Below are 26,741 nucleotides of genomic sequence, written 5' to 3' on the forward strand. Positions count from 1 at the left end.
ACCATATTCTACTATATACACATCTAAAATCCATCTAAACATTTTACTAGTTCATTAGCATGCATTTTATGGCCTCAGGTTAATCAAGAGACTTCATGGCATGTTTCTACTTCTATAAGCTCATTTTTCATCCAGCAATGACAATTTGAGCTAATGAAGACACGAGGTAATGTGTGAATTTTTATTTATTTTATTTTAGATACGCGTCTAATGCCTACTTTAAAAAGCTGTGCGCCGCCCGGGAATCGAACCCGGGTCGCAAGAATGGGAATCTTGCATGATACCACTACACCAGCGGCGCCTGTATTTGATAGGGAAAATCCCACCTATCCCAATTTCCCAATGTGTACCTGAATGGTGTGAAAATTGCGTTATAAAACCTTCCGCCTTTGCAACATAGGATATCTTTTTACATGAGGGAATATTCGAAATTTAGATTCCCCAAGAAACGACAAAAGGGAATCTGCTGTAGCGTTATCACTTTTGTGAATGACTCGTTCTTTTGAGTCAGGTCTTTTCAATGATGGGTCGCAAAACCAGTCTGAACAACTCGTTCACGAGTCGGACTGAATCGGTCCGTGCGGTTCTCGAGTGAACAACTCACTGATCCATTAAACCAAGAACTGTTTCAACAATGTCAGAGGAGAAGAAAGCGAATTCATTTTAATAAACGGCGTCTATTAAAACATACTAAATCTTTTTCAGCAATCATTTTAGTATGGCGTTTATTAATATAACTTTTTGAGCATGCCACGCTGGGATGTCAGGTGACGTAATGAATAACAGAATCGCTTTTTGAACCAGTTCTTTGAAGTGTTCGAAAGAATCGATTCGCGGAAAGGATTCGAATTTCTCTAGCTGCCTGCCAGCTGTTCGGGGCGCTGCAGCACAGCTCTCATCGAGCTGACAAAAGAATCAACGACATATCCACTGTGACGCATCACAATTTCCCTCTACCGCTAAAAGTCACTTTAAAAAGAAAAGACTGGCCGCAAAATACATACATATAAAAAAATAACAATGCAAATTGACAAATAAATCAATCAAATCGATGATGACCGCTGGTAACCCGAGCGTGATGTCACGTCAGCCTTCAACACGCGCCACCCGGCGTCAGCCAATGGGAGCGACGAGAAGCCGGCCCCTGCCATGACAACGCTTCCATCACTTCCGGGCTGAGAGCTACGGCGGCGCGAGTCAGCGACCGCAATATACAACGACCCAGAAGAAAACACAACCGTCGCTCTATATTTGCCGCGTCTTGTTCTTCTACAACATTTTTTCGCCATTTTAAACGGGACGCTGTGAGTCTGACTGAAGCAACTGCGTCAGCGTGGAAGAATAAGGTGAGTGCTTATTGTCTCTGGTACGTATGGTGCAGATGCGCGCGGAGAAGGTTGATTTACATATTAAAGACTCACCAGCATACTATTAAAGCACCAGCTGCACGTTAATACGTTAGTATGAACAGTGTTTGCATGCTCTGACAGCTCTCCGCCGGAGGAATGTTGGATATGGATGGTATCGCATTCCACTCTTGATACTGATGATCATCTCTCAGGCCTCTTCGGTTCCCAGGCTGCAATGACACACATACATCCATCCATATACATGCATGGAACATGTCTGTGCTCTATAGCTCATTCTCCATAGACGTGCATACACACTAAACACATTAGTACGCAGGTGATGACCACACACTAATCTCTCTCGCACACAAACACCATCTCACATCAACGAACATGACATTTACACACTTCACACGCCATCAGATTAGATGTGTGATAGAAAGGCAGACGAGCATATTTTGTCTTGAATAAGATGTTTTTGCCTTAATTGGGTCACAGATCAGTGTGCTGGTGGCATGATGGGACTGCAGTTTGTTATGGGTGATTGGGAAGTTAGTGGGTTGACATGCTTTGAGATAATCCTGTGGATTAGGTGCTATCAGTTGAAGGCCAGCACTAAGAATAAGCAATGCGTTTGAATGGTGATCATGCACTAGATGACTGGACTTGAACTTGGTTGTAGAAATTGTTTGATAGTTTATATAGTTTTAGGGCACTATGTACTTTGTGTTTGTGGTTCAGGTAACGTTATTGCCTATGTTATGGAGACAAAATGTTCTCACAAAGATGGCAATATCCAAAATCCTTGTCGTCGTGGAGACACTTTTGGTCCCCATGAAGAAAACGGCTTATAAATCATACTGTTAAATCTCATTCTGTGAGGGTTGTGTTTAGGGTTAGGGGATAGAATATAGTTTGTATAGTATAAAAATCATTACGTCTATGGAAAGTCCCCATAAAACATGAAAACCCGACATGTGTGCGTGCATTTTTCTCTGATATACAGTATGTAAGATGATACTGAAAAGAAAAGGGTAGCTTTTGTCACCACAAGACATTTTTTACATTGCTGAAAAGCTGATATCATATTGAATAATATATCGGGACTCTTGAACTGCAGATGTCAGTGTATCTATCTAAGGATTTGCACATTTAATAGGAGCACCGGATTTTGAAACATTTATTGACTTTTTTTATTCATATGCACACAGCATATTTATATAATACACACATTTTCATTCCATGGTTTCTTGTAGGTAGAAATGCAAACATGCTTTTGACTGTTTTTCTGCATCTTTACATTCTAATCAAGTCTAAAACACACTTGTAGGGTCACAATCCAGGATATTTAAATGAATACTTCACCCAAAAATGTAAATTCTAGTATGTAAGATTATTTTTGTCATGTCATTCCAAACACATTAGACTTTGGTTAATGTTTGGAACTCAAAGATTAATGAAACCTGATAAGTTTCTGTTTCTCTGTTGAAAGTCCATAAAACTTAAAAGATCCAAAAAGGAGCTGTAAAATGAATCCATATCAACAGATTTAATTTCAGGTGTGACATGAGGTGAGTAAATGATGACAGAATTTTCATTTTTGGCTGAACTATCCCTTTAAGGCTATAAATAGTCCTTAGAAGATGCTGTATCTTTTACAGAGAGATCAGTGCTGTAGGACCTATTCAAAGACATTTATTTAGAGGAAGAGAAAGATGCACCAAGCCTAATCACAACGGCAATAAAATGTGATCTTTAGATTTTATTCTGGTTTCTAGAGCTATGTTTCCAAAGTTGCAAATTTCACTTATGCGCAAAATATTGCATAAAACAAATACAAATAAAGCAGCGTTTCCATCCAGTGAGTGGTAGAGAACAAAATCATAATTTCCTGATATTCTGGCATTAAATATCACTAAGAATAGTAGGAGAAGCCATTGTATAGGAGTTATTTATTATATAATATAGTTTATGTTGTGTTTTGTTATCGGATAAAAATGTATCCAACTCAAACGAGCGCATACATTTTTTTTTTACATGCATTTTTAGAATTTCTGCGCATCTTGGCTTTTCCATCCAGCATTTTTTGATGCAATATTCCAAATTGCGCATAAAAATAGGTGTATGATGGTTTATACTGTACCGTTACTGGAAACATGGTTTACACACATAAAATGCACCATAGATTGTGACAAAATATCATAATATTGAATGTTCAGCAGTTCAGCCAGAGTGTTAGAGTATGAATTGATTTCCAACTTCCCTATGGGCTGGATTTTTCATGATTGTTCCACTACAGGAGTGTGTAACTAATGTCTTTATTCTCACACTCTGAGCACGAGGTGATGGACCAGCTGAACAAGTCTGATCACACCCAAGCTCTTCTAGTGGTGTATAATGGGGATTATGTGTAGTGAATGATGGAGCTCCGATCAGTAATCTTAGTAGGTGTGTCTGTTCCTCCAATTATGCAACCGCCGTCTGCATTTTTGTGTGGGGGAGTTTGATCACAAGAGGAAAAGGGAAGAGATCACTTTCCAAACTCGTTTTTGTTTTTAGTGTAAATCTCTCATGTGAGTAGTTACTCAACCCAAACTTTACTGGTTCCTCCTCTTTATGTTAAAGATTTGTCACTTGCCTTTAGTGTTTTCAGATTTTCACACACAAACCCTGTTGATGCTTGCCTTTGCAAATCTCACTCTCTCAGTGCTAGTGTGTTGTGAGTGGTCACCAGTGTTGCTATTTGGTTGCTATGTGTTCTAGCACATTCCTACTTAGCATGCTCCTCCGGCTGGTTGATATTTCTCGGGAGTCGGGTCCGTCCTTCACTGTTTTTCACTTATTCAATCACTTATATTAATCCTATATAAAGCAAGTATCATTAATTAGAGCTAATAAAGTGTAAATGTGAAAGTAACAGTTAAGGCTGCACAATTAATCAAATTTCTAATCGATTACGGTTCTACGATTTCTAATTATGATTACGGATGCCATGATTTCATAATCGTTCAGTGGCGTGATTACAAAAAAATATCCAGTTACATTATTCTGCATGCTTAAAGGGTTAGTTCACCCAAAAATGAAAATAATGTCATTAATTACTCACCCTCATGTCGTTCTACACCCGTAAGACCTCTGTTCATCTTCGGAACCCAAATTAAGATATTGTTGATGAAATCTGATGACTCAGTGAGGCCTCCATTGAGAGGAAAGCCATCCAAACTCTCAAGGTCCATAAAGGTACTAAAAACATATTTAAAACAGTTCATGTGAGTTCAGTGGTTGTATCTTAATATTATATAGTGATTAGAATACTTTTTATGTGCCAAAAAAAACGACTTTTCAACAAAATCTATATGGGCCGATTTCAAAACACTGCTTCATGAAGCTACTGAGCTTTATGAATCTTTTGTTTCAAATCAGTGATTCGGATCTCTTATCAAATGCCTAAACTGCTGAAATCACGTGACTTTGGCGCTCCGATTCACTGATTCGATTCGTAAAGCTCTGAAGCACTGTTTTGAAATCGGCCCCTATAGATATTGTTGAAAAGTCTTTATTTTGTTTTACACAAAAAGTATTCTTTTTGCTTTATAATATAAAGATAGAACCACTGAACTCACATGAACTGTTTCAAATATGTTTTTAGTACCTTTATGGACCTTAGGGCTGCACGATTATGACAAAAATCATAATTGTCGATTATTCCCTTGAAATTTGTAATTGCGATTATTAATGACGGTTATCATAATTTACATTGAATGATGTTTTGAATAGCTTCATATCATTGTTTGAAAGAATAATCATGTTTTGCTTGGTCTGTTCAAAGTCACGCTGGATTTTCTCCTCAGCGTAAGGTTGAGAGGTCCATCTATCACTCTTTTCCATGTTTGTAGAGTTTGTGGAGTAAATATATAGGCTGGTGTTGTCATGATACTGGAATTTCTAACTTCGACATGATAAAAAACAATACTGTCATATAGATATTTTTAATATTATTTATTTATTATTAGTCAAAAATGTATTCTGAAGAGATCACTTTATATGATAAAGCTTTTAAGCTTTTCTCATATATAAACGTTGATCAGTTACCATTACAATTATCTCACAAATATTTGGTAACTCAATGTATTTGTTTTTACAATGGGGTAATTTTGTTGCAACACAGTACACACAGTACAAGGAAGCTTGATTTCAAATGGTAAACTGAATTTTAAAAAGACAAGTAAACGGTAATAAAATAAGAACAAATGAACAAATTACTAACTACTGCACAAATACAATAGAATAAAGATAGAAATTAAATAGACTGCTTTCTATTTTCAGGTATGTCTAACTGTAGTAATCAGGGAAGAAACTGAATAAAAAACAAAGTTACTAATCAAATGTAAAATAAAATTGGATAATCTTCATTATAAAAATTAAATACAGATGAATCGATTAAAGTTACAGAAGTTAAAGGTATAGTTTACCCAGAAATGAAAATTTGATGTTTATCTGCTTACCCCCAGCGCATCCAAGATGTAGGTGACTTTGTTTCTTCAGTAGAACAGAAATGATGATTTTTAACTCCAACCGTTGCCATCTGTCAGTCAAATAATGCTAGTGGATGGGAACTTCTACTATAAGAGTAAATAAAACTTGCATAGACAAGTCCAAATTAAACCCTGCGGCTCGTGACGACACATTGATGTCCTAAGACCCGAAACGATCGGTCATCTGACAGCGGCAGTGATGTCTCGCTCTCATTGTATATGCGCGAGACATCACTGCCGCTGTCAGAGCGCGATCAGACCAAACGAATCGAGTGATGAATGCAGTTGGACATAGTGGTGTATTAGAGTTAAAAAATTATATAAATACTGTTCGGTTTATCGCACAAACCGATCTTTCGTGTCTTAGCATTTTTGGGTGAACTATCCCTTTAATCAGTCAAGAGCAGTAAGTGATTTTCTCTTTGTCTGTTGATTAACAATAACAACATAGAGAGTGGCACGTTTATTCGGCTACTGTCCCTTTAAGACCTGACGAACGCATGGACACATTCTTCCTGAACTGATTTACATTAATACTCACCAAGATGGGCATTTTGATATTGTTTCTGAGTGTATTTGACCATTAATAAGCCGCGAAAGGGAGGTTATTTTGGCACTTGTGGCTTTATTATGTGTCTGCGATGTGAATGAGAGGAGGCGCGTGCGTCTCAACTCGCTGTCAGAGAGGAGAGCAAGCACGTGCAGCTGGTATCGGTGTATCGATACTGCAGAAAGGAGTATTGGTATCGTTTCAGATATTTCAGTATTGATACATATCGAAATATCAATATTTTTGACAACACTAGGCTGTGTACATGGCTTTTTAAAAATGGCGGGTCCTGGTGTTTCCCATCAGCATACACCTACGTCACTGGTAGCTTCTTTTATGCTGGGTTAGACCTTTTACATTCTGAAGTAGTCATAATTCGCCTCTCACAATGTAACATGCTCAAAACACGCACAATAATGTAGGTGGATATTTTTCCTTGTAATCGCGCCTTTGAACGATTACGAAATCGTGACATCCGTAATCGTAATCGCGATTAGAAATTCGATTAATTGTGCAGCCCTAATGGACCTTGAGAGTTTGAATGGCTTTGCTGTCAATAGAAGCCTCACTGAGCCATTGGATTTCATCAACAATATCTTAATTTGTGTTACTAAGATGAACGAAGGTCTTACGGCTGTGGAACGACATGAGGGTGAGTAATAAATGACATTATTTTCATTTCTGGGTGAACTACCCCTTTAAGAGGTGTGTTTAAAGCATGTTACATTGTGAGAGGCAAATCCCGACTACTTCAGAGTGTAAAAAGTCTGAGCCAGCACAATAGGAAAGAACTACCAGTGACGTAAGTGTACGCTGATTGGTCGTGAAACGTGAAACACCAGTACCCACCATTTTTAAAAAGCCGTGTACATAGCCTATATATTTACTCCACAAACGAACTCTACAAACATGGAAAACAGTGATAGATGGACCTCCTAACCTTACGCTGAGGAGAAAATCCAGCGTGACTTTGAGCAGACCAAGCGAAACATGATTATGTATTTCTGTTCAGCTAGCAACACTGGGCATTAACCACATGGCAAACGCTAATACTTTTCATATACTGTCTACTTTCTTCGTATAACAGTTCTATCTAATAACGTATGAGACAGGACTGTTAAACAGATCGCAAACTAATGAAGACGGAAAATGCGAGCACTATGTACTCAGACTCTGGCTGAGCTGTTCTCAGCACTGTCAAAATAAAAGTCTGCGTTGCTGTCAAAATAAAAGTGCAGCAAATTAAAACAAGTGCAGTTTACATCACTTCAGAGTTCTTACTGCCGGTGCGAATGCAACCAGGAAAATGGCCCTAGGGGAAATTAGTTCCACCCTTGTGGCTAGTGCCTATAACAAAGTTTCTTGAACAATATGGTGTGAAAGCCCCTATTATAATAACATGCATATGTTTACTTATTTATTTAAGGGAGAAACCAAACCAATGTATAGTTGGCATTTGAGGCTTAATGATATAGAAAACCAATAAAAAAAAATTCAGGAAGAGTGTTTTCAGCTTGTTTTTTGTTTTTACTTAAAAAATATGGCATGCATTTGCTTCAAACAATGGTATTAAGCTATTAAAAACATCATTCAATGTAATTGTGATAATTGTAATTAATAATCGCAACTACAATTTCAAGGAAATAATGATTTTTGTCATAATCATGCAGCCCTAGTAACAGGTGAACAGGCTGTCTTTCAACTTGTGCAGGTGAGTTTGGATCCGGTTGCCAAGGGGAGATGATATTTGACACCTGAGTTTTGCAGAAGATATTCACTACACTGACCACTTCTCAGATGACCATCTAGTAACTAACTACTGTGCCTCAGATAGTCTATCACAGATAGATGCACTTGTTACTAGTACTGGACTTGGTTATGTAATAGTATTGAAATGGACCCTTTTCACATTTCCGAATTTCTCAGAAGCAGAAGTCATTGTAGTTGGGTAAAATTCATAGCGGTGAATAAGAGAATACATTAAATATATTTTTGTGTTTCCATTTGCTCAAATAGCAAAAGAAACTTCACAATAGTGTTTTCACAACTTTCAAAAAGAGGAAAAAAATAGAGAGCGATTGATAACGGCAGTGAGAAGAGAGAAAGATGTCATTTTTACCATCTCTCCCATAGCCACTGTATTAGAAACACCCTCACAGCAGCATTAACTATTTTTTTTGTAATTAGATGCAAAGGTAATATAATACTAAGTATCGTGTTATAAATGTACTTACATTTAAAAAAAAAAATGAAAATATAAAAACTTTGCAGGATTTACAATATCGATGACCATTAAAACGCATCATCACAGTCTGTGAAAAGGGTCTATGTATTGTGATTGTAACCGTGTAGAATGGAAGTACAAGGGACATGGGATGATCGCACATTTGTTAATCATATTTCAATGGTAGAAGTGGTTTGGCATAACATGGTTATGCCCATCCAGCATTTTTGAATTGTAAATGTGGAGTTAACCTAAATGCTTGACATCAAAGTATAAAAAAGACATTTAGGAAGGTTTAGTGCCACTGTCCAAATGATTTTTGGGACCTCTGTATCTTTTTAAAAAAAAAAGCCATATTCTGCATGTTTTTCCTCTGAATTGGCTATTTTCCACTCTTAGTTTGATCCTTACTCTTTCTACACCAGAGATGTCTGGCACAGCAGGTCACAACCTGCCAATATTAAATCCCTCTCATTATAGTAAGCAATTATAATAAATAACTAGACAGGTAGAGGCTTTAAGTTAATAGACACCTATTTTAATGTTCAGAACACCTTCTTCAGCAATGTCCTTCCTTTTCCCCATCCACTTGGAAAGGATTTTATTAAAGGGGTCATGAACTGAATTTTTCATTTTATAATGTTCTCCGATGTCCACGTATAATGTTATCAAGATTTTTACATCAAAAAAACATCCTAATTTAGAAGTAACAAGCTATTTTTTTATCTTGTTTTTTGACCTTTTTGTTGAACATTCCATTTTGATGGCTGTTCCGCATTCAACACTTGGAAGTAAATGCCCACTACTATGATTGTGCAACAGTTTTGCTTATTAAAATAATTTTCAACATCCACGCCATTACAAAGGCTGTTTTTCCACAACTTGGCACTTCAAAACATCTTGTAATCCATCTCTCTGGTTTTGTTGTTGGAGTAATCCTGTGTTTGCGTCTCTCTCATATTTACTACAACATGACATGTGCGAATCTGTGGGCGGGGCTAAAGAGACATTGATCTTCTGCAGAGGCAGACTTTTTCTCTAGGTCATTTTCTGAGCTTGGTTTCAATAAAAGCGGTTTTTGGACTAACAAGAAAGGAAGTTTTGAGTTCTGAAACTTACAGGATATTTTCATAGTACAGTGACCTCTTATGTCAGAAGATCATGACCCCTTTAAGAAATATTTTTTTTTGAGAATTTATATTCTGGCCTACCAATTGAAATCATGATTTCATAAAACTACTGTTCAAAAGTTTGCGGTCACTAAGATTTTTTTTTTTTTTTTAAAGAAATTAATACTTTTATTTATCAAAAGTGACAGTAAAGACAGTTATAATGTTACAAAAGAAATGTTTCTTGAGCAGCAAATCAGATTATTAGACTGAAGACTGGAATAATGATGCTGAAAATTCATCTTTGCCATCACAGGAATAAATTACATTTTAAAATATATAAAAATGGAAAGCAGTTATTTTAATTTGATGATAATATTTTGCAATACAATTTTCAAATAAATCAAAATGCATCCTTGGTGGGCATCTTCTTTCAAAAAATAAAATCATATTGATCCTGGATAAAGCATCTGCTCAATGAATAAATGTAATGTAAATAATTTTTAAAAATGTTTAAATAAGCATATTTTTTTGTTGAAAATTAAGTTTGAATCAAACTTATTTATTTCTGTTGAAAATGTATTTATAAGATCCATACGTATTCACTCTTTTTTTGCACTGATTTTTTCCTTCTTCCTTAACAGCATTAGTTTGAAACAGCCTGTTTTGCTGTTCTTTGGGTATGTAAATGACCTCTTTTATGATTGGCTAAGCTCATTCTTCATATTCCACACTGTTGTCCATCAGAATATCAGTTTGCTCAATAGTGAATATGCCTTTAATTTAGTGGTCAAACTTGTCATAGTGCTCATGGATGTGACATCACCGATTTCTGGACGACCTAGTTTTTGCAGCTTAGTTTCTATAAATGGTCTGTGTGGACTAGAGAGGGAATTGTGAACATTAGAATTAGAGTATGTCTATATAGTACACGTCTCCCTAGTCTGTGACATTCCTCTCTGGAAGGAAAGGTTTTCACGTTCATGTGCTGCCGGTCTCTAGGCGAACATGTCTGGGATTTCACAGGAGTCAGGGAATGTGCTGTCTGTTATTGCTGCACCATACTCAACCCTCTCACTCTCACAGTGCTTGAGGACAACAGCTTTACCATATGTTTGACACAGCAACATTCTGCTTGCAATCCACTATCCACAAGTAGTTTGAGAAGTCTATTTTTCATCACATGATAGAGGAATGTTGAACCTCTAAGACACTAGAGTTCATGTTGCAATATTGGATTTTCAATAAGAGTCTTAAAAAGATTCACCCAAAAACATTTACTCATCATGTTGTTCCAAACCTGTATATCCTTTCTTCTTTGGAACATAAAAGAAGATATTTTGAGAAATGTCTTCCATACAATGGAAGTCAATGATGTTTTAGTTCCCAATGTTCTTCGAAATGTCTACTTTTGTGCAAAAAAAAAAAAAAAAAAGTTACAGGTTAAGAACCAAGTAGTTCCAAACCTGTATGAGCTTCTTTGTTTCTGCTGAACACAAAGGAAGATATTTAGAAGAATTTCAGTAAATAAACTGATCTCGCCCCCATTGACTACCATAGTATTTATTTTTCCTACTATGGTAGTCAATGGGGGCAAGATCTGTTTGGTTACTGTTTGGTCTAAATATCTTCCTTTTTGTTCAGCAGAACAAAACTATAAACTGGGTGAACTATCGATTTAAATGTTCTGTAAATCTGTAAAATGTGCATTTAATAATTTCAGAGTCTCATTTACTATCATTAAATTGTATTACACATCATATATTGGCATTTTATATGCCATCTGAGAACTGTATGCAGTGACATCGGCCAACCACAAATCTTGACCACCTCCAAACCTCTCTGGTGAGTCCATGACTGAAGCTCCCAAGGAGAGAACGCATTTCTGCTGTATAGCGGATATTTGAGAGCGCCTCTATCCTGGATTGTCTTTTTGACCATCCTCCAAAGTATCAAAACCAAAGAAAGAAGTCTGCAGTTTGTTTTTCCGAGAAAGAAAATGAGAAAGAGGCCCTTTCCTTCTGTGTTTTATGTTGTTGTGGTTGTAAAACATGCATCTTCCCAGAGGTTTTTAGGGGTTTTTTGCACTTACAAAAATCATTGACCTATTTCAAACCTCATTTTTAATTTCAGCACTGCTCATATCATATGGGCTGCTGGATTATCGGGTCAATCTTTATTTGGGATTTCAGAATTTGGCCAAATATCCTGGTTTGTATATGCTCGTCCACCCCCCATCTCTTTCTCTCAACACACACACATGCATTCATGAACACATCCTCCTCTCCAACAGAACACTGTTTTAGTGTGAGCTTCATCTCTCCAGAGCGACAAAGCCTGTCTTGTTTGACCTGAGCTCAGAGCGTACACTGTCTAACAGCCGTCCCCAGTTAAATCACAATGATTCTGTCAGAGACTTCTTGACATAATGGTTAACACACAGGCTCATATGGGTAGAGTAAGGCTGCGTCTAAAATTGTCCCCCATACCCTCAATCACTATTCCCTACATTATTCCAATAATAAAGTTCACTTGAGGGAGTGAAATGAAAACGATGGAGTGAATTCGGACACTGAGTCCGCCGGAAGGGCTGCCGCTTTTTCATAGTTTGTGCTTGCTGTTTAATAATCATTTGAAACTTAGCAAAAAGGCAGCTCCAGTAGTAAAAAGAATGAATTCTGTCATAGAAACTATGTAATTAAACAATTTAATAATCAATTAAAAAACTTTTTTTTTTTTACCTGAATGTTACACATTTTGACCAGCGTTTTCGAAAATGGATGGATGATTCAACTGTGGGCGCCATCTTCTGGTCAGACGCGGGAATTCATTCAGTGCGCGACTCTCATGGTGCATTAATATTCTCTAGCCGTTGAGTGTACAATGGTTGTAGACTAATTATTGCGGTGCATTGTGGGAAGGAATAAATGCACTTGATAACGTCCACTATGGTTTTGGACACTACAACACTATTACAAAATGGTGCCTATTTAAGGGTATAGGGGCGATTTTGGACACAGCCTAAGTTTGAGTCCAGCTAGCATCATTTCCTGGTCGTTTTCATGCTTTTTTTGAAGCCATCAGCCCATGTTATCTCAACAATGGTGTTTAACAGTGAAATTACTGGTGAAAAAACTACATTACCCATGATTCTGCAAAATATCTTCATCAAACAAATTGCACCAAAACAACTCTTTAGCACCCATCCACTTACATGAAGCACTGCAAATGACGTAATATAGTCAGTGTACGCTCTCAAACTACTTAAATATGCATATTTTGCAATAAACATAAAATATATTGTTTTATATATGTAAACAACATATTTCACTATTGTTTTTATTTTTGTTGATTAAAGCCATTAAGTATGCAGTCTTGTACCTTTTATCTTGTCTAATTTTCACTTTTTTTTCCTTTAAATCAAAGTTTGTACTGTTGTGATTCACCTTGTCTTAAACAATTCTATGATTGAACAAATTCTGAATTGTGATTTCTAAAAAGCATATTGACAAAACAAACTTTTCTTGTTGTGTTGCCCCATAGGGAGAGCACATCATTATACCCAGGAGGCTTTGCACCCCGTCAGAGCAGAAAGCTGGAGTGGGAAAAGGAAATGGAACAGGAAATTGCCCTCTCAGCCAGCAGGTTTGACAAAAGGCAGTAGAAAGGTCAAGAAGTACCATTTATACCATAGAGCACTTCAAGAACCAGAAGAAGCCAGCAAGACCTTCAGAAAAAGAGGAATACTATCAAGTGCTTGGAGGAAAGTAAAGAACAACACAAAGTGAGTGAAGGGCAAAAATCAAAGGTAAAGCTAGTGTGGTTTGTAGACCATAATGACTAACTTCTTTCTTTCTGTCTTCTTGTTCACTGATTTCTTGTTCCTCAGGATGAAGTTGAAGGAGGACATGTCTCCTCTCCTGCTGCAGGTCTTTCGATCGGTCGTCTGGGTTTATTCCGTCATCACGTTCCTGCCCTGGTACCTGCTCTCTGGAGCAAGTGGGAACCTGGCCCGTGCTAAAAGGGTCAAAGCGCGAACAGTAAGTAGAGCTTAGGAAGAATAGGCCCAAAACATGAGCACAGATTCATTCAAACTCTGGGCATGATGTACACTACTGTTCAAAAGTTTGGCGTTGGTAAGATTTTTTTAATGTTTGTGATGTCTCTTCTGCTCACCAAGGCTGCGTTTATTTGATCCAAAATACAGTAAATCAGAAAAATTGTAAAATATTATTTTAAACTTTAAAATGACTTTTCTATTTTAATATATTTTAAAATATAATTCCTATGATGCAAAGCTGAATTTTCAGCATCATTACTCCAGTCTTCAGTGTCACATGATCCTTCAGAAATCATTCTAATATGCTGATTTGCTTCTAAAGAAACATTTCTTATTATTATAAATGATTGACTTTTGTGAGAACAGATACATTTTTTTCAGGATTCACAGAAACTTCAAAAGAACAGCATTTATTTGAAATTAAAACATTGTACATGTCTTTACTGTACCTTTTGATCAATTTAATGTATCCTTGCTGAGTATTAGTTATTAATTTCATTAAAATTAAACTTATTGTGGCCAAACTTTTAAACTGTAGTGTACATATTATAAATAGAGATTTTTGCAATTTATCTTAGATTAACGGAGGGATTTGAGTCACTTTCATTACTGAATAACGTCACTTAATTAAATTGCTGGTTTAAAAAAATATATATTTTAGAGAAACTAAAATATGATTTTCCAGCTTACAATAATGTTCCCTGACACATTTGAATCCCTGTGCTTGTTGATCATTTCCCCCATGACCTCAATCTAATTTCCTGTCGCATCAGGTAAGCGGGAATCTGGCAGGGCCATACCGGGCCGTGAACAGCCAGCAGAGGTTGGCGTCCCTGCTGCATGAGGGTGTGGATACTTTAGATAAAGTGTTCGAATATGCTGTAGTACACTTTCCTGAAAGAGACTGCCTAGGCACAAGAGAGGTTCTGAGCGAGGAGGATGAGATACAGCCTAACGGCAAGGTCTTTAAGAAGGTAAGACACACACAAACACCCCCTGTTGACTCATATGGCCACACACTCTCAATGGCTTTGGAACTTTAGCTGCTTTTTCACCGTTGAACGGTTTAATTTGTATTTCCACTTGAGCCTGTTATGGCCTGGCACGATTACAAACCATTTTCAGCCTAGAATTTGTAGATTGTTCACACAGAATAGTCAAATTGCAGTAAATCCACTTTGGTTACTATGATAATGTAAAGTAGCAAGCAATTAATTTTGAAAGGATGGAAAACTAAAGATTTGGCATGTGCTCATGTATGTTATGACATCTCATTGTGATCCTGAACTAATAAGACACATTAGAGAAAATGCATTTTTGTATTTTTAAAAATATCTAGACTACTAAACACCCTAAACACATTATAAAAGGGCTTTTCACACTGCACTTAACACCGGGTTATCATTGTTCTAAAAACCGCTTTTAACCCCTGGTAAAGGAATCTGCAGGGTTAGCACCGCTTTTTACCTGGGGTTATGAAACCCTGCTCAGGAGCAGGTTTAGCACCTCTTTTGCAGTGTTAACCCCGCATTGCGGTGCCAAACTTGTACAGTGTGAAATGATGCGGTGTTAGAATGTTACAGCTAGATGCTTAGCAACAGACAACCAATCGCGTGCTCGTATTTGCCTGCTTTGGACGGTCACAGAAACACTGCGTATTGTATATAAACAGTAAATTCAGCGTTTGATAGGAAAAAAATCAGATGCTGACAGAAAACGTGACAATTTTAGTGAAGAAGAGACTGTTTCATTCTTACCTTTTTATAGTCTGAAATGTCCATTCAGTATAAACTCGATAGTACTGCGTGCTGCGTTTATCCAATCAATGACACTGACACTGCGAAAATGCAAATAGGAACATTAACCCAGGGTTTAGGAATGAAATGTCAGTTTATGAATACCCAGGATTACTTGTTATCCCCGGATAAATTATGAGCAGTTTGAAACGTGAAGCAAGATAACCCAGGATTCCGTTTACCCGGGGTTTAGAATGACCCACACAGCAAAATCACCAGAGTTAAATCAACTCTGCTCGGAGTACATATGGTCCCTCTTAAAATAGTGTTAAAGTAACACTGACGCAGAGTTAAAGTTAATGAGATAATTAAGTGATGTTAACAAGCAGAATCACTGAAGTAAAGACAATCCTCCTCTGCTGAGATCTTGAGAGATATAATGTCTTTTATCTTCAGTTGATTTAATCTAAGACTGACTGAAATCAGTTGTAGTTCTTGTGTTTCTCTTTTCTTCAGTGTTTCTGCTTGTTAACAGCAGGTGTTCATCACTAATGCTCAATCATCAATTAACCGCTTAACTATCTCATTAACTTTAACTTTGCTTCAGTGTTATTTTAACACTATTCAGAGAGGGACCATGTACTCTGAGCAGAGTTGATTTAACTCTAGTGATTTTGCTGTGCAGGGTTAACTATTTCAAGTGTGAAAAGCTCTATATGTGTGGCACTGAACTTGTTGAGTCTGCAATAAAACAACTTCAGTTTTGATCACACTATTTAGACTGAAAGAGAGATCCAAAAATCATCTTTTTGTGAATTTTTGGATTTCATTTGCTGTTCAGACTGCAAAAAGATCATTTTTTTTAAATTTTCTTTTTTTAATGTTTTGGAAAAGTTTCTGCTGACCAAGGCTAGATTTATTGAATCAAAAATACAGTAAAATAGTAATATTGTTAAATTTAAAATTAAAATAACATTTAATTTAATTGTAAGTGTAATTTATTCCTGTGATGGCAAAGCTGAATTTTCTGCAGCCATTTCACCAGTCTTCAGAGTCACATGATCCTCCTGAAATCATTCTGATTTGGTGCTCAAGAATCATTTGTTATAGACCTTAGTCAGGTTAGATCCCATATTGAACTTAAAACGGATGAAAACGAGGCTGTAAGGGATAGACTTGAAGTCTTTGGCACATAATTTTTCACATTGTTTAAAACAGTTTTGTGAAGTTTTTGTCTACTGAATTATTTTTTGGAAAGTTTCATCAGCTGAATAATATGTATGTTGTTAAACAGTAAAAACCATTGAACACACTGCACTCCTATCCCTTACAGCCTAGTTTTCATTCCAAAATTGAATATGGCTCTACCTAGACTAAGGTCTATTATTATCGATGTTGAAAAGTTGTGCTGCTTAACATGTTTGTGGAATCCATGATGTACTAGTTTTTTTTCAGGATTCTGTAAAAAAAAAAAAAAAAAAATAGAATATTAAAAAAATTCTAAATTACTTTAAAATATAAAACAAAATTATAAATGTTTTTACTGTCACTTTTGATTAATTTAATCAGGCCATACTCAATAAAATGAGTAAAAAGTGTGACTAAAATCAGATTTCGGCGGTCAGTGTGAGCATAGCCCTTTCCACGAGAAATGGTTTAAACACTCTTCTAAACATATACTTGCACAATATTCAAGTATATATAGAGTGTGTCTAAGGTTAAGTGGACAAATCCCAAGAGAACTCGCTCACAAACTCTCTTGAGCTCTACAGTAAGAAATTCAGTGGCCGTCTCTCTCTGTAAACAGAGTTTATCTCTGGCCTGTTGTTGTCCAGAACTGTTTACATGAAATTGAAAAGAAGTCACGTGCTAATGTGTAAGCCACTGAGAATTTCAGTACAATGCAACTCTGACTCTCTCTCACTCTCTAGGTGATATTGGGTGATTATAACTGGTTGTCGTATGAAGAAACTTTCCATCTGTCTCAGAGGTTTGGTAGCGGGCTGGCCGCTCTGGGTCAGAAGCCTCTTTGTAACATCGCCATTTTCTGCGAGACTCGAGCTGAGTGGATCATAGCAGCTCAGGCATGCTTCATGTACAACTTCCCCTGTGAGCATTCAAATCACGCACACACAGTGTTGTTTCCAATATCCGCTGTATTGTGCTGACTAGGATAAAAATATTGGGTCAAAAAATAGCAGCACTGCTGTGGTACTAGGTGCAAGACCAATATCACACTGAAAACAAAAAAGTTATTCACTATTCAAGCACACACACACACACACACACACACACACACACACACACACACACACATGCATTCTGCAGCAAATCTGATTCTCATACTGATTCATTCGAATTCACATGCTAAACAATTCAAAATGTGAATTAGTGTATCTCAAATTATTGATGCACTATGATGTTGAAGATGGTATGCAAAAGGTACCCGGATGGATTTTCAAAATGTCCATTTGTGCATTTTTCTTTAAGATTAATATTAACCACAACCTGTGTCTTGGACGTTACAGAAGAGGAATTTGTGAGTTTTAGGTTTCATTCAAAACATTAAAAGAGTTAAAAGAGCTTAAAAGAGTTGTGCAGGGAAAACATCAAAACCCAGAAGACTAATTCGCCACTGGTTCTTTGGAGATTTTCATATGGGGTTTTATAATGGGGGTTTTTTAGGTTTATGAGTAAAATTAAGCCTGTGGTAAATATAACTTTACGATATCTCCAAATATAAAAATTGTTTTTGGCGGGTATACTTTATGAAATGCTGTTACTCCCCAGCCAATAACTTAAAGTAAATGGATAAATAATAGTATTTTAACTGTATTTTTTTACTATTATTATTATTTTTAGTGCTCCCAAGGTAACACTTTACAATAAGGTTCATTAGTTAAACATTAGTTAATGTATTAAAGGGATAGTTCACCCAAAAATGATGCACAAATGATGATTTTTAACTCCAACCGTTCCAGTCTGTCAGTCGTATAATGCAAGGCAATGGAACCACCATCTATAAGAGTAAAAAAAATCATGCACAGACAAATCCAAATTAAACCCTGCGGCTTGTGACGACACATTGATGTCCTAAGAAACAAAACGATTGGTTTGTGTGAGAAACCGAACAGTATATCATTATGTCCAACTCACTGTGCATTAACTAATGTTAACAAGATTTTAATAATGTGTAAGTAAATGTTGAAATTAACTTGACAGACATTAATTAACAGATATTCATTAATTGACACACAGCAGCAGGTTTATTAGCTGTCACTTTAAGACTTGACACACACCTGACTCAAAGTTATTGTTTTTCCTTTTGTAAACCTTGTAAACAGTGCTTTAAGATTTTCAGGTAGTTCTTTCTGTATCTGTACAGTTAATAAACACTGCACAGTCTTCACTGCATAAATCATAAATTGAATATAAATTAATTCTTATTAAAGCTACAGAAGTTATTCAGCCAAGAGCAGTGAGTGATTTTCTCTTTGTCTTTTGTTCTTTAATGACAGAAGCAGGTTTATTAGGCTGCTGTCACTTTAAGATGTGACACACACGACGTGGATCTGACACACATCCTATTTTGTCTTTACGTCATTTAACACTTTTTAACTCACAACAATCTGCTTAAAAGGATACTCGCCAATAAAGGGTATTTCAACATAATTTTGTGTGGGTTTTTTTTGTCCGTTCAAGTATGAAAGGCAAGTAAACTGCGCTGCTGACGTGCTGCCTGAAGTGGCATTCTTGTGCGCATTTTTAGGTGTTTGTTCACAGAGAGCCACTTCACAGAAAGCGCGCGAGTGCAGATTTGACAGATTTATCTTTCCCCCTTTTTTTGCGTCTTATCGCACTTTAATGGTTTAATAGCACTTATAAAATTATAGCTTCATCATATAATGTAACGCTAGGAAAAAACAGAAGCTGTGTTAATTGCTTTAAATGAACTGAAAATCAACAGAAAAAATGAATCGCATTAACACGTTAATTTTTTTACACCCCTACTATTTTTTATTAAATACTCTGCTTTTTATTTTATGGTGCAATTTTATTGCAATTGTGATACATTTCTTTATTTATCTTAATTTAAAAAAAAGTAAATAAATAAAAATGTTTAATAATAAAAATACTGATTTATATTTTTTATTAAATGATAAATAATAAATAGAAATTATTACTAAATAATATTAATAATCTCTCACTATTTATTTAAAGGCACAGTAACTCATTATCTACACAATTTTCCTTTTCTCCATCTTAGTGGTAACTCTGTACTCTACATTGGGAGGCGCCGCTATAGCACATGGTCTAAATGAGACTGAGGTCACGCACATCATCACAAGCAAAGATCTGCTGCAGAGCCGCCTCAAGGTGAGAACACGACAGACGACACAACAGTGGGATCATGAAATATCAAAGCTGCTGTCACTTATTGCTCTGAATGATTCTCTCTCTCTCAGGCCATTCTTATGGATGTGCCCAGACTGAAGCACATCATTTTGGTTGATATAAAGACCACCAGTTGGCCTGATCTCCCCAGAGGCATCCTGGTCCACAACATGGGAGCAGTGCAAGACCTGGGGGCCAAAACTGAAAATGGTAAGTGCTTAAACTCTCAAGTAGCATACTGTTTTGTTTGAAATGTTTATATTAGTGGTCGACCACCAAGGCTGATATTATGGGCCAATATTTGGGAAATTTTTAATGCTGTCACTGGGCTCGCACAAGCGAGCAAGTTTTAATCCTTAATTTCAATCTATGCTGAACTATATCCAGTTTACCACTATGTCAGTCATATTTGTGTGTTTTTTTTTTTTTTTTTTACTGATTGATTTATATTTTATTTAGTTTAAATAATTTTTTCAAATGGATTCATTTTCAGATAATTATTTTAGTAAATATCATTTAAAATATATATCAATTTAATTGCAGAAATTGTTATGCAGGTGTTATTTACCATCTTTATTATTATATAGGCCTATATTGGCCACCCTGCTCAAGATATCGGCATCGGCCTACACAAAATCCATATTGGTCGAACACTAGTTTATATGTGTACCGTATACTGTTAAATTTACATGCGACATATGGGTTCACATACTACTTTTAGTGTATATTATATACTAGAGTCTAAATATGGCCTATATACAGAATAAGCATGAGAGAAATTCACAGTAGCCTTTGCTTGCTGACAATAAAAATGTCATGTCTTTCTGTCATGTTTTGAAGTGTACTGACATAATAGGGACCAAAAGAGGTGTAAACATAGATTTTGTTGAGGAAGAAAGACGGCAGGATCTTCCTGTCAGATGAAAAGAAGACTTGAGGGCATGCGGACCGGTGTTGAGAGCTCACACGCTCAGCCTTTGTGTCAGATAAGAGCAGCTGTTTAGAAAACGCCTCTGGAGATATGAGAGGGAGATGTTATCATTATTAGAGCAGGTTTTCTCTTTTCAGAAAGACTGAGATAAAAGGTTTAGATATTTCACTGGAGCATTAGACCTTTGTTTTTTATGAGAGCCTGTCAGTGTCTAGCTAGTCTTAACAGGTACCACAGTTATTTCTGCTGATGCCAATGAACATTAGTTGTACCTAATTACAACAATGTATATATACATTTTATTTTTTTTTATTTTTTTACATTTTTTTAAAGAAATGGACACATTAATGACTGCAAAGTCATTTAAAATTTTACAAAAGATTTCTATTTCAAATAAATGCTGTTCTTTTGAAATTTCTATTCATCAGTGAATCCTGAAAAAAATGAATCATTGTTTTCAACATTAATTAAAAAGAAGGAATGTTTCTTGAGAAGCAAATCAGCATTTTTAGAATAATTTCTGAAGGATCGTGTGACACTGAAGACTGGAGTAATGATGCTGAAAATTTAGCTTTGCATCACAGAAATAAATTACATTTTAAAATGTATTAAATGGAAAATAGAATATTTCACAATATTGCTGATCAAATAACTGCAGCCTTGGGTCAGCATATACAGCTATGGAAAAAATTAAGAGACCACTCCAAGTTCAGAAATCAATGTTAATTGGTCTCTTAATTTTTTCCATAGCTGTACTTACATATAAATAAAAATTTATATTTGACTATCAAATATTAATTTAATGTTAATATTAATATTATGTCAAATATTAATTTCTATTTAATTCAATATACAAAACACATACAAATTGTGGTTTTAAATAAAAAGGTTTTTAGTAACTAGACAGAGATGAAGGGTTTCACAGCTTTTTGTTTATTAAACTAGTGCATACTGGTGCCAGTGGTTTGATTTACATTACCTTGGGTACATTTATTTTAGATTCTGATGATGTGCAAAAAATCTTGGCAGCAAAGTGTTTCCCATTTAAAAGTTTGTTTTTCCTCCAAAGTAGTTCTGTCTGAAATGGCACTATAACATGGCTGCTACTAATAAAGGGATATGAATCTGTCTTTCTCTGTGTGCAGTAATGGTGTCCCGCAGACAGCCTGTCCCATCTGATATCGCAGTGATCATGTACACCAGCGGCTCTACTGGCATTCCTAAAGGAGTCATGATCTCCCATAGCAACATCATCGCTGGCATCACCGGCATGGCTGAACGCATTCCTAACCTGAAGTACGTCGCTCTGACGCTTCTATCTAGCGTTATTCTGTCTCTCCATTTATTTTTAGCTGTTAAAAAATCTAATCTCCATTGCTTTATTCATTGGCAGTGCTTCACGTACTAATTAAGGTGTTAAAGAAAAATCTAATCACAGCCATATGATTAAAGACACTAATGACAAAAAATGGTTGCCTGGGAAGCAAATCCGTGACGTTGGCGGTACTAGCACTGCTTTATAAAGCGTCTGTTTTATAAAGTTAATTTACCCATGATCCTGACCTTATGGTTCATGTTCACTAATGTTCACTATCATTTTGGTTTAGCAAGGATGCATTCAATTGATCAGAAATGACAGTAAAGACATTTATAGTGTTACAAAATATTTCTATTTCAAATAAAGGTTGTTTTTTCTTTCTATTCTTCAAAGAATCAAAAAAAAATTAAGCATCACAAATGTTTTAACGTTGATGATTATGATAATAATAATAATAAAATCAGCATTTCTGATTTTTGAATGATCATGTGACACTGAAGACTGGAGTAATAATGCTGAAAATTCAGCTTTGCCATCACAGGAATAAATTATATTTCAAAATATATTAAAAATAAAAATAATATTTTATTTATATTTTATTTTTATTTTTTACAATACTATTGTTTTTGCTGTATTTTTTATCAAATAAATGCAGCTTTGGTGAGCACAAGAGACTTCTTTCGAAAACATTTAACAAATCTTACCAACCCCAAATTTTGAGAGATTTTGTATATTTAAATCTATAAAATCACATGAAAGTTTGATTCCTGTTTATTCATACTTTAATGTATTACTGGACAGTTAATGTGGCTTTGTTCCAAAATGTAATGCGTGACATTGTGAATATTGTCTGAATAAGTTGTTTTTGCATTAGAAACACTTTTAAAGCTGTACTTGTGCCATTTTGATGCTTTCTTTGTCTGCATGACTGAACACTGGCCTGTCAAATTGTCCAAAATGTAGTAGCTTGCTTAGATAACGATAAAGGATTTTTTGTTAACAATGTTTCTTTTTTTTGTGACAGTGAGAATGACACCTATATTGGCTACCTGCCACTTGCTCATGTCCTGGAACTCAGCGCTGAGCTGGTGTGTGTGTCACATGGCTGCCGGATTGGATATTCGTCACCCCAGACTCTTGCTGACCAGGTTCAAACACACACACAAACACTTTAGTCATGCTGTGTGACATCATCACCAAGTCAAGCTCTTTTACAATCTCAGAATGCCAAAGCATTTGCATCATAACTGCAAACAATGCTAATAATGTAAAGAAAATCTTAAATTGCAATAGTAGCATCTAGTGTGCAATATCTTCTCTTCTTTTGTCCTTTCTCCCACAGTCATCTAAAATAAAAAAAGGCAGTAAAGGGGACACCAGCATGCTCAGACCAACACTGATGGCAGCTGTACCTGTAAGAACTCACATTCACATAAACACAGTGGTCATAATTAGGGCTGGGTTGAAAATGTTGATTTCTCAATTTTAATCGATTCTCATTTTGATGGACCTATATTTTTATTCTTAAATCCCAGAAATCAATCTTTTAGTCTCTGCTGTTTTCAGTTGATGTGTGAACAAAACCTCGCCTCCTGTCTCATAAATGCTGTTACTTTGTATATTAAACAAAGTCTCCGCTTTCATATTCTGTCAGTTTTTATTACAAAATTGAAACAATAAATGCCATTTTGGCGCTCTTTAATGTGGCGGGACGGATTGCTGTAACGCCTCAGTTCAGCTGGAGCAGTAGAGCATATGAGAACAGTTCATCTCTTCATCATTACAACTATTCATATTATATTCATGAATGAACATCAGAAGGTATGTTGAAAGATACAATATAATAATCGGTGTTTCAACCGTGGAAAAACGTCAATAAAATAGCTTGTAAACATTGTCACGGAACATCACATTTACCTCAGAAAAGCCGTTCAATGACCATAGCTCGATAGTTATCTAGAAAAATAAACTCGAGAGGAGCATTTTGCTAAATATATACACTAGATTACATATACAGTATTTTTTAGTTCTGTTCTTCAATATTTAATGTTTAATGTATGTTTGAATAAATCCATCATGAAATCAAGTTATGACAGCCACAGTTTAAATGTTGATATTTCAAAAACAAATAGAAACCTAATTAAGTCATTAAAAATATATTACATTATATGATATTATAACTTTATTATTATAAAAAAAACTGTGCAATATAAATGTTTGTATACAAATCAGTTGTTAATTTTAACACTTCATATTATAGTAATGTACCAACTGACAGGGTTCCCTATGGAAGCTTGTTTCCGCCACAAAAAAATTAAAAGATAATTGCGACTTTTTATCACACAAATTTTTTATTTTTTTTTTCTTCCCTTTCCAGAATTGTGGGATATAAACTTGCAATTGCAAGAAATAAAGTCAGAATTGCAGGATAAAAACTTGCAGTTCCGAGTTATAAAGTCCAATTCTGAGGAAGTTTATATCTCACAATTGCGACTTTATATCTCGCGATTCTGAGAAAAAAGTCAGAATTGTGAGATAAAAAGTCGCAATTAACTTCCTTTTTATTCCATAGCGGAAACAAGCTTCCACGGTTCCCCTTGTAGTTTGCAGCTTGAAGGCCCGGGTATACTTCATTTTCGCGTTCTGCTCCGTCTCGCGCACAGTTGAGCGTGCAAGCCTTTCAAAGTATACTCCTTTGGCCATGAACGCAGAAAGACGTATTTGGTGCGTGCGCACTATCTAGTGGATTTTGTTTTCAAGCACTGAAGTCATTTGCACATGCAAATGACTTCAGTGCCATTATCTCCTGATAATGACAATTATGTCATGCAGATGACCAAAGTATACTTTGGGCTTTAGTTAAGAGACTTTTTTTTTCCTTGACAAAAAAGTGACGTGCTGTAACAAATCAAATTGAATCGAGATTGGAATTGAATCGAATCGCAAGCTTGTAAATCGAAATTTGTCAATACCCAGCCCTGGTCATTATAGCTATTGAGTTTGATATAATAGATGTGAAGTGTTTCTCTCTCATCATGTCTGTAGGAGATTATGGACCGTATCTATAAGAATGTAATGACTAAAGTTGAAGAGATGAGCAGTGTGCAGAAAACTCTCTTTGTTCTGGCGTACAACTACAAGATGGAGCAGATCTCTAAAGGATACAGCACGCCTCTCTGTGACAGGTATGATACAATAATATTAACGTAATGATTTCCTCCAAAACTCAATGGGTTGCTCAGATGCAGTTATGTTTCTCACTGCTATATTTTTAAATGTCCACTTGCATCTTGTTTTTGTGTTCTGCAGGCTTGTGTTCAAGAAGGTTCGCTCGTTGCTTGGCGGTAACACGCGTGTGTTGTTGTCTGGCGGAGCTCCTTTATCCGCAGCTACTCAGCGTTTCATGAACATTTGTTTCTGCTGTCCTGTGGGACAGGGCTATGGCCTCACCGAGACCTGCGGAGCCGGGACCATCAGCGAGTGTAAGCATGGGATTCACTAAGTGAAGATAGGGCTCCGGACAGGAGTATGGGGACTAAACGCAGACCTCACAGAACTCATAATGTGGCAATACAATCAGATTGGTCCTTTAAGGTGCAGTAAAACCAAGAGTGTGAGCTCTAGAATTAAAAGGTGTGTCAGTACTTCAAATCAAGGGTGTGGGTTCTAGTATTAAAATAATTATATAGAATTAAAAGCTTGGGCGGATTCACAAAAGAATCCTGCTGATTTCTTATTTTCTAACTTAAAGTCGAAAATAAGAATAAGTAGCTTAAAGTCAGCAGACTATCGGAAGTTGCGATAGGCCCCGATTGTGACGTATATCTGAGAGAAACGGTTTCTCGAACAAGAAAAATGTAGGGTCGGAACTTGATATTGTCCTTCTGGAATTGATTTGATTGTTGGATTGTTGTGGTTTGCTATTGGTCGATCTCATGTGAGTGACAGGTTGTTCTGTCAACAAACTGCAACAAACACATCAAACATTTAAGAATGTTCTTATCCTAAGATTGTTTCAAAGGAAAAAAAACTCAAAATTCAAATTCCTGCAAAGAATGTTCCTTGAGGGTTAGTTCACCCAGAAATGAAAATTATGGAATTTATTACTCACCCTCGTGTGGTTTGTAGCACCAAAATCACATGATTTCAGTAAACGAGGCTTCGTTACGTCTTAAGTGTTTTGAAACTTCAGTAGTTCATGTGACTTTGGCAGTTTGTACACGCTCCGAACCACTGATTCGAAACAAAAGATTGGTAAAGCTTCGAAGCTTCATGAAGCAATGTTTTGAAATTGCCCATCACTAGATATTGTTGAATAAAGTCGTTATTTTGTTATTTTTGAGGCACAAAATGTATTCTCGTCGCTTTATAATATTAAGCTTGAACCACTGTAGTCACATGAACTTCATATGTCTTTAGTAGCTTTCTGGGCATTGAAAAAGGAAATGATCTTGTTGGTAATCGATTAGTCTTACGATCCCTTTATGACTTTTTTGAAGTTCCAAAGTGGTTGAGAGCTTTTGTAAAATGAATT

The 26,741-nt window shown here is 36.0% G+C and overlaps 1 protein-coding gene and 1 non-coding gene across 3 annotated transcripts in view; one reads left to right on the plus strand and one right to left on the minus strand.

Annotated features, from left to right (window-relative positions):
* Positions 1-230: 230 nt before the first annotated feature.
* trnag-ccc (transfer RNA glycine (anticodon CCC)) lies at positions 231-301 on the minus strand. The gene has a single exon. It is a non-coding gene; the product is annotated as a tRNA-Gly (tRNA).
* An 859-nt stretch (positions 302-1,160) lies between these two features.
* acsl3b (acyl-CoA synthetase long chain family member 3b) overlaps positions 1,161-26,741 on the plus strand; it is a 30,763-nt gene continuing 5,182 nt past the window's right edge. Inside the window, exons 1-12 of one of the 2 annotated variants that reach the window (XM_067362797.1) lie at positions 1,161-1,346; positions 13,311-13,551; positions 13,657-13,807; positions 14,601-14,801; positions 17,495-17,672; positions 19,831-19,940; positions 20,030-20,168; positions 22,035-22,185; positions 23,232-23,355; positions 23,550-23,621; positions 25,253-25,392; positions 25,517-25,689. In XM_067362797.1, the coding sequence (XP_067218898.1) occupies positions 13,658-13,807; positions 14,601-14,801; positions 17,495-17,672; positions 19,831-19,940; positions 20,030-20,168; positions 22,035-22,185; positions 23,232-23,355; positions 23,550-23,621; positions 25,253-25,392; positions 25,517-25,689 (1,438 nt within the window). In that variant the 5' untranslated portion in view covers positions 1,161-1,346; positions 13,311-13,551; position 13,657. Of the gene's footprint in view, positions 1,347-11,907; positions 11,979-13,310; positions 13,552-13,656; positions 13,808-14,600; positions 14,802-17,494; positions 17,673-19,830; positions 19,941-20,029; positions 20,169-22,034; positions 22,186-23,231; positions 23,356-23,549; positions 23,622-25,252; positions 25,393-25,516; positions 25,690-26,741 lie in introns of those variants that run through there. The other variant, XM_067362798.1, reaches the window with a different exon arrangement.

Source organism: Chanodichthys erythropterus, chromosome 16, assembly GCF_024489055.1.
Source record: "Chanodichthys erythropterus isolate Z2021 chromosome 16, ASM2448905v1, whole genome shotgun sequence".
Taxonomy (NCBI): domain Eukaryota; kingdom Metazoa; phylum Chordata; class Actinopteri; order Cypriniformes; family Xenocyprididae; genus Chanodichthys; species Chanodichthys erythropterus.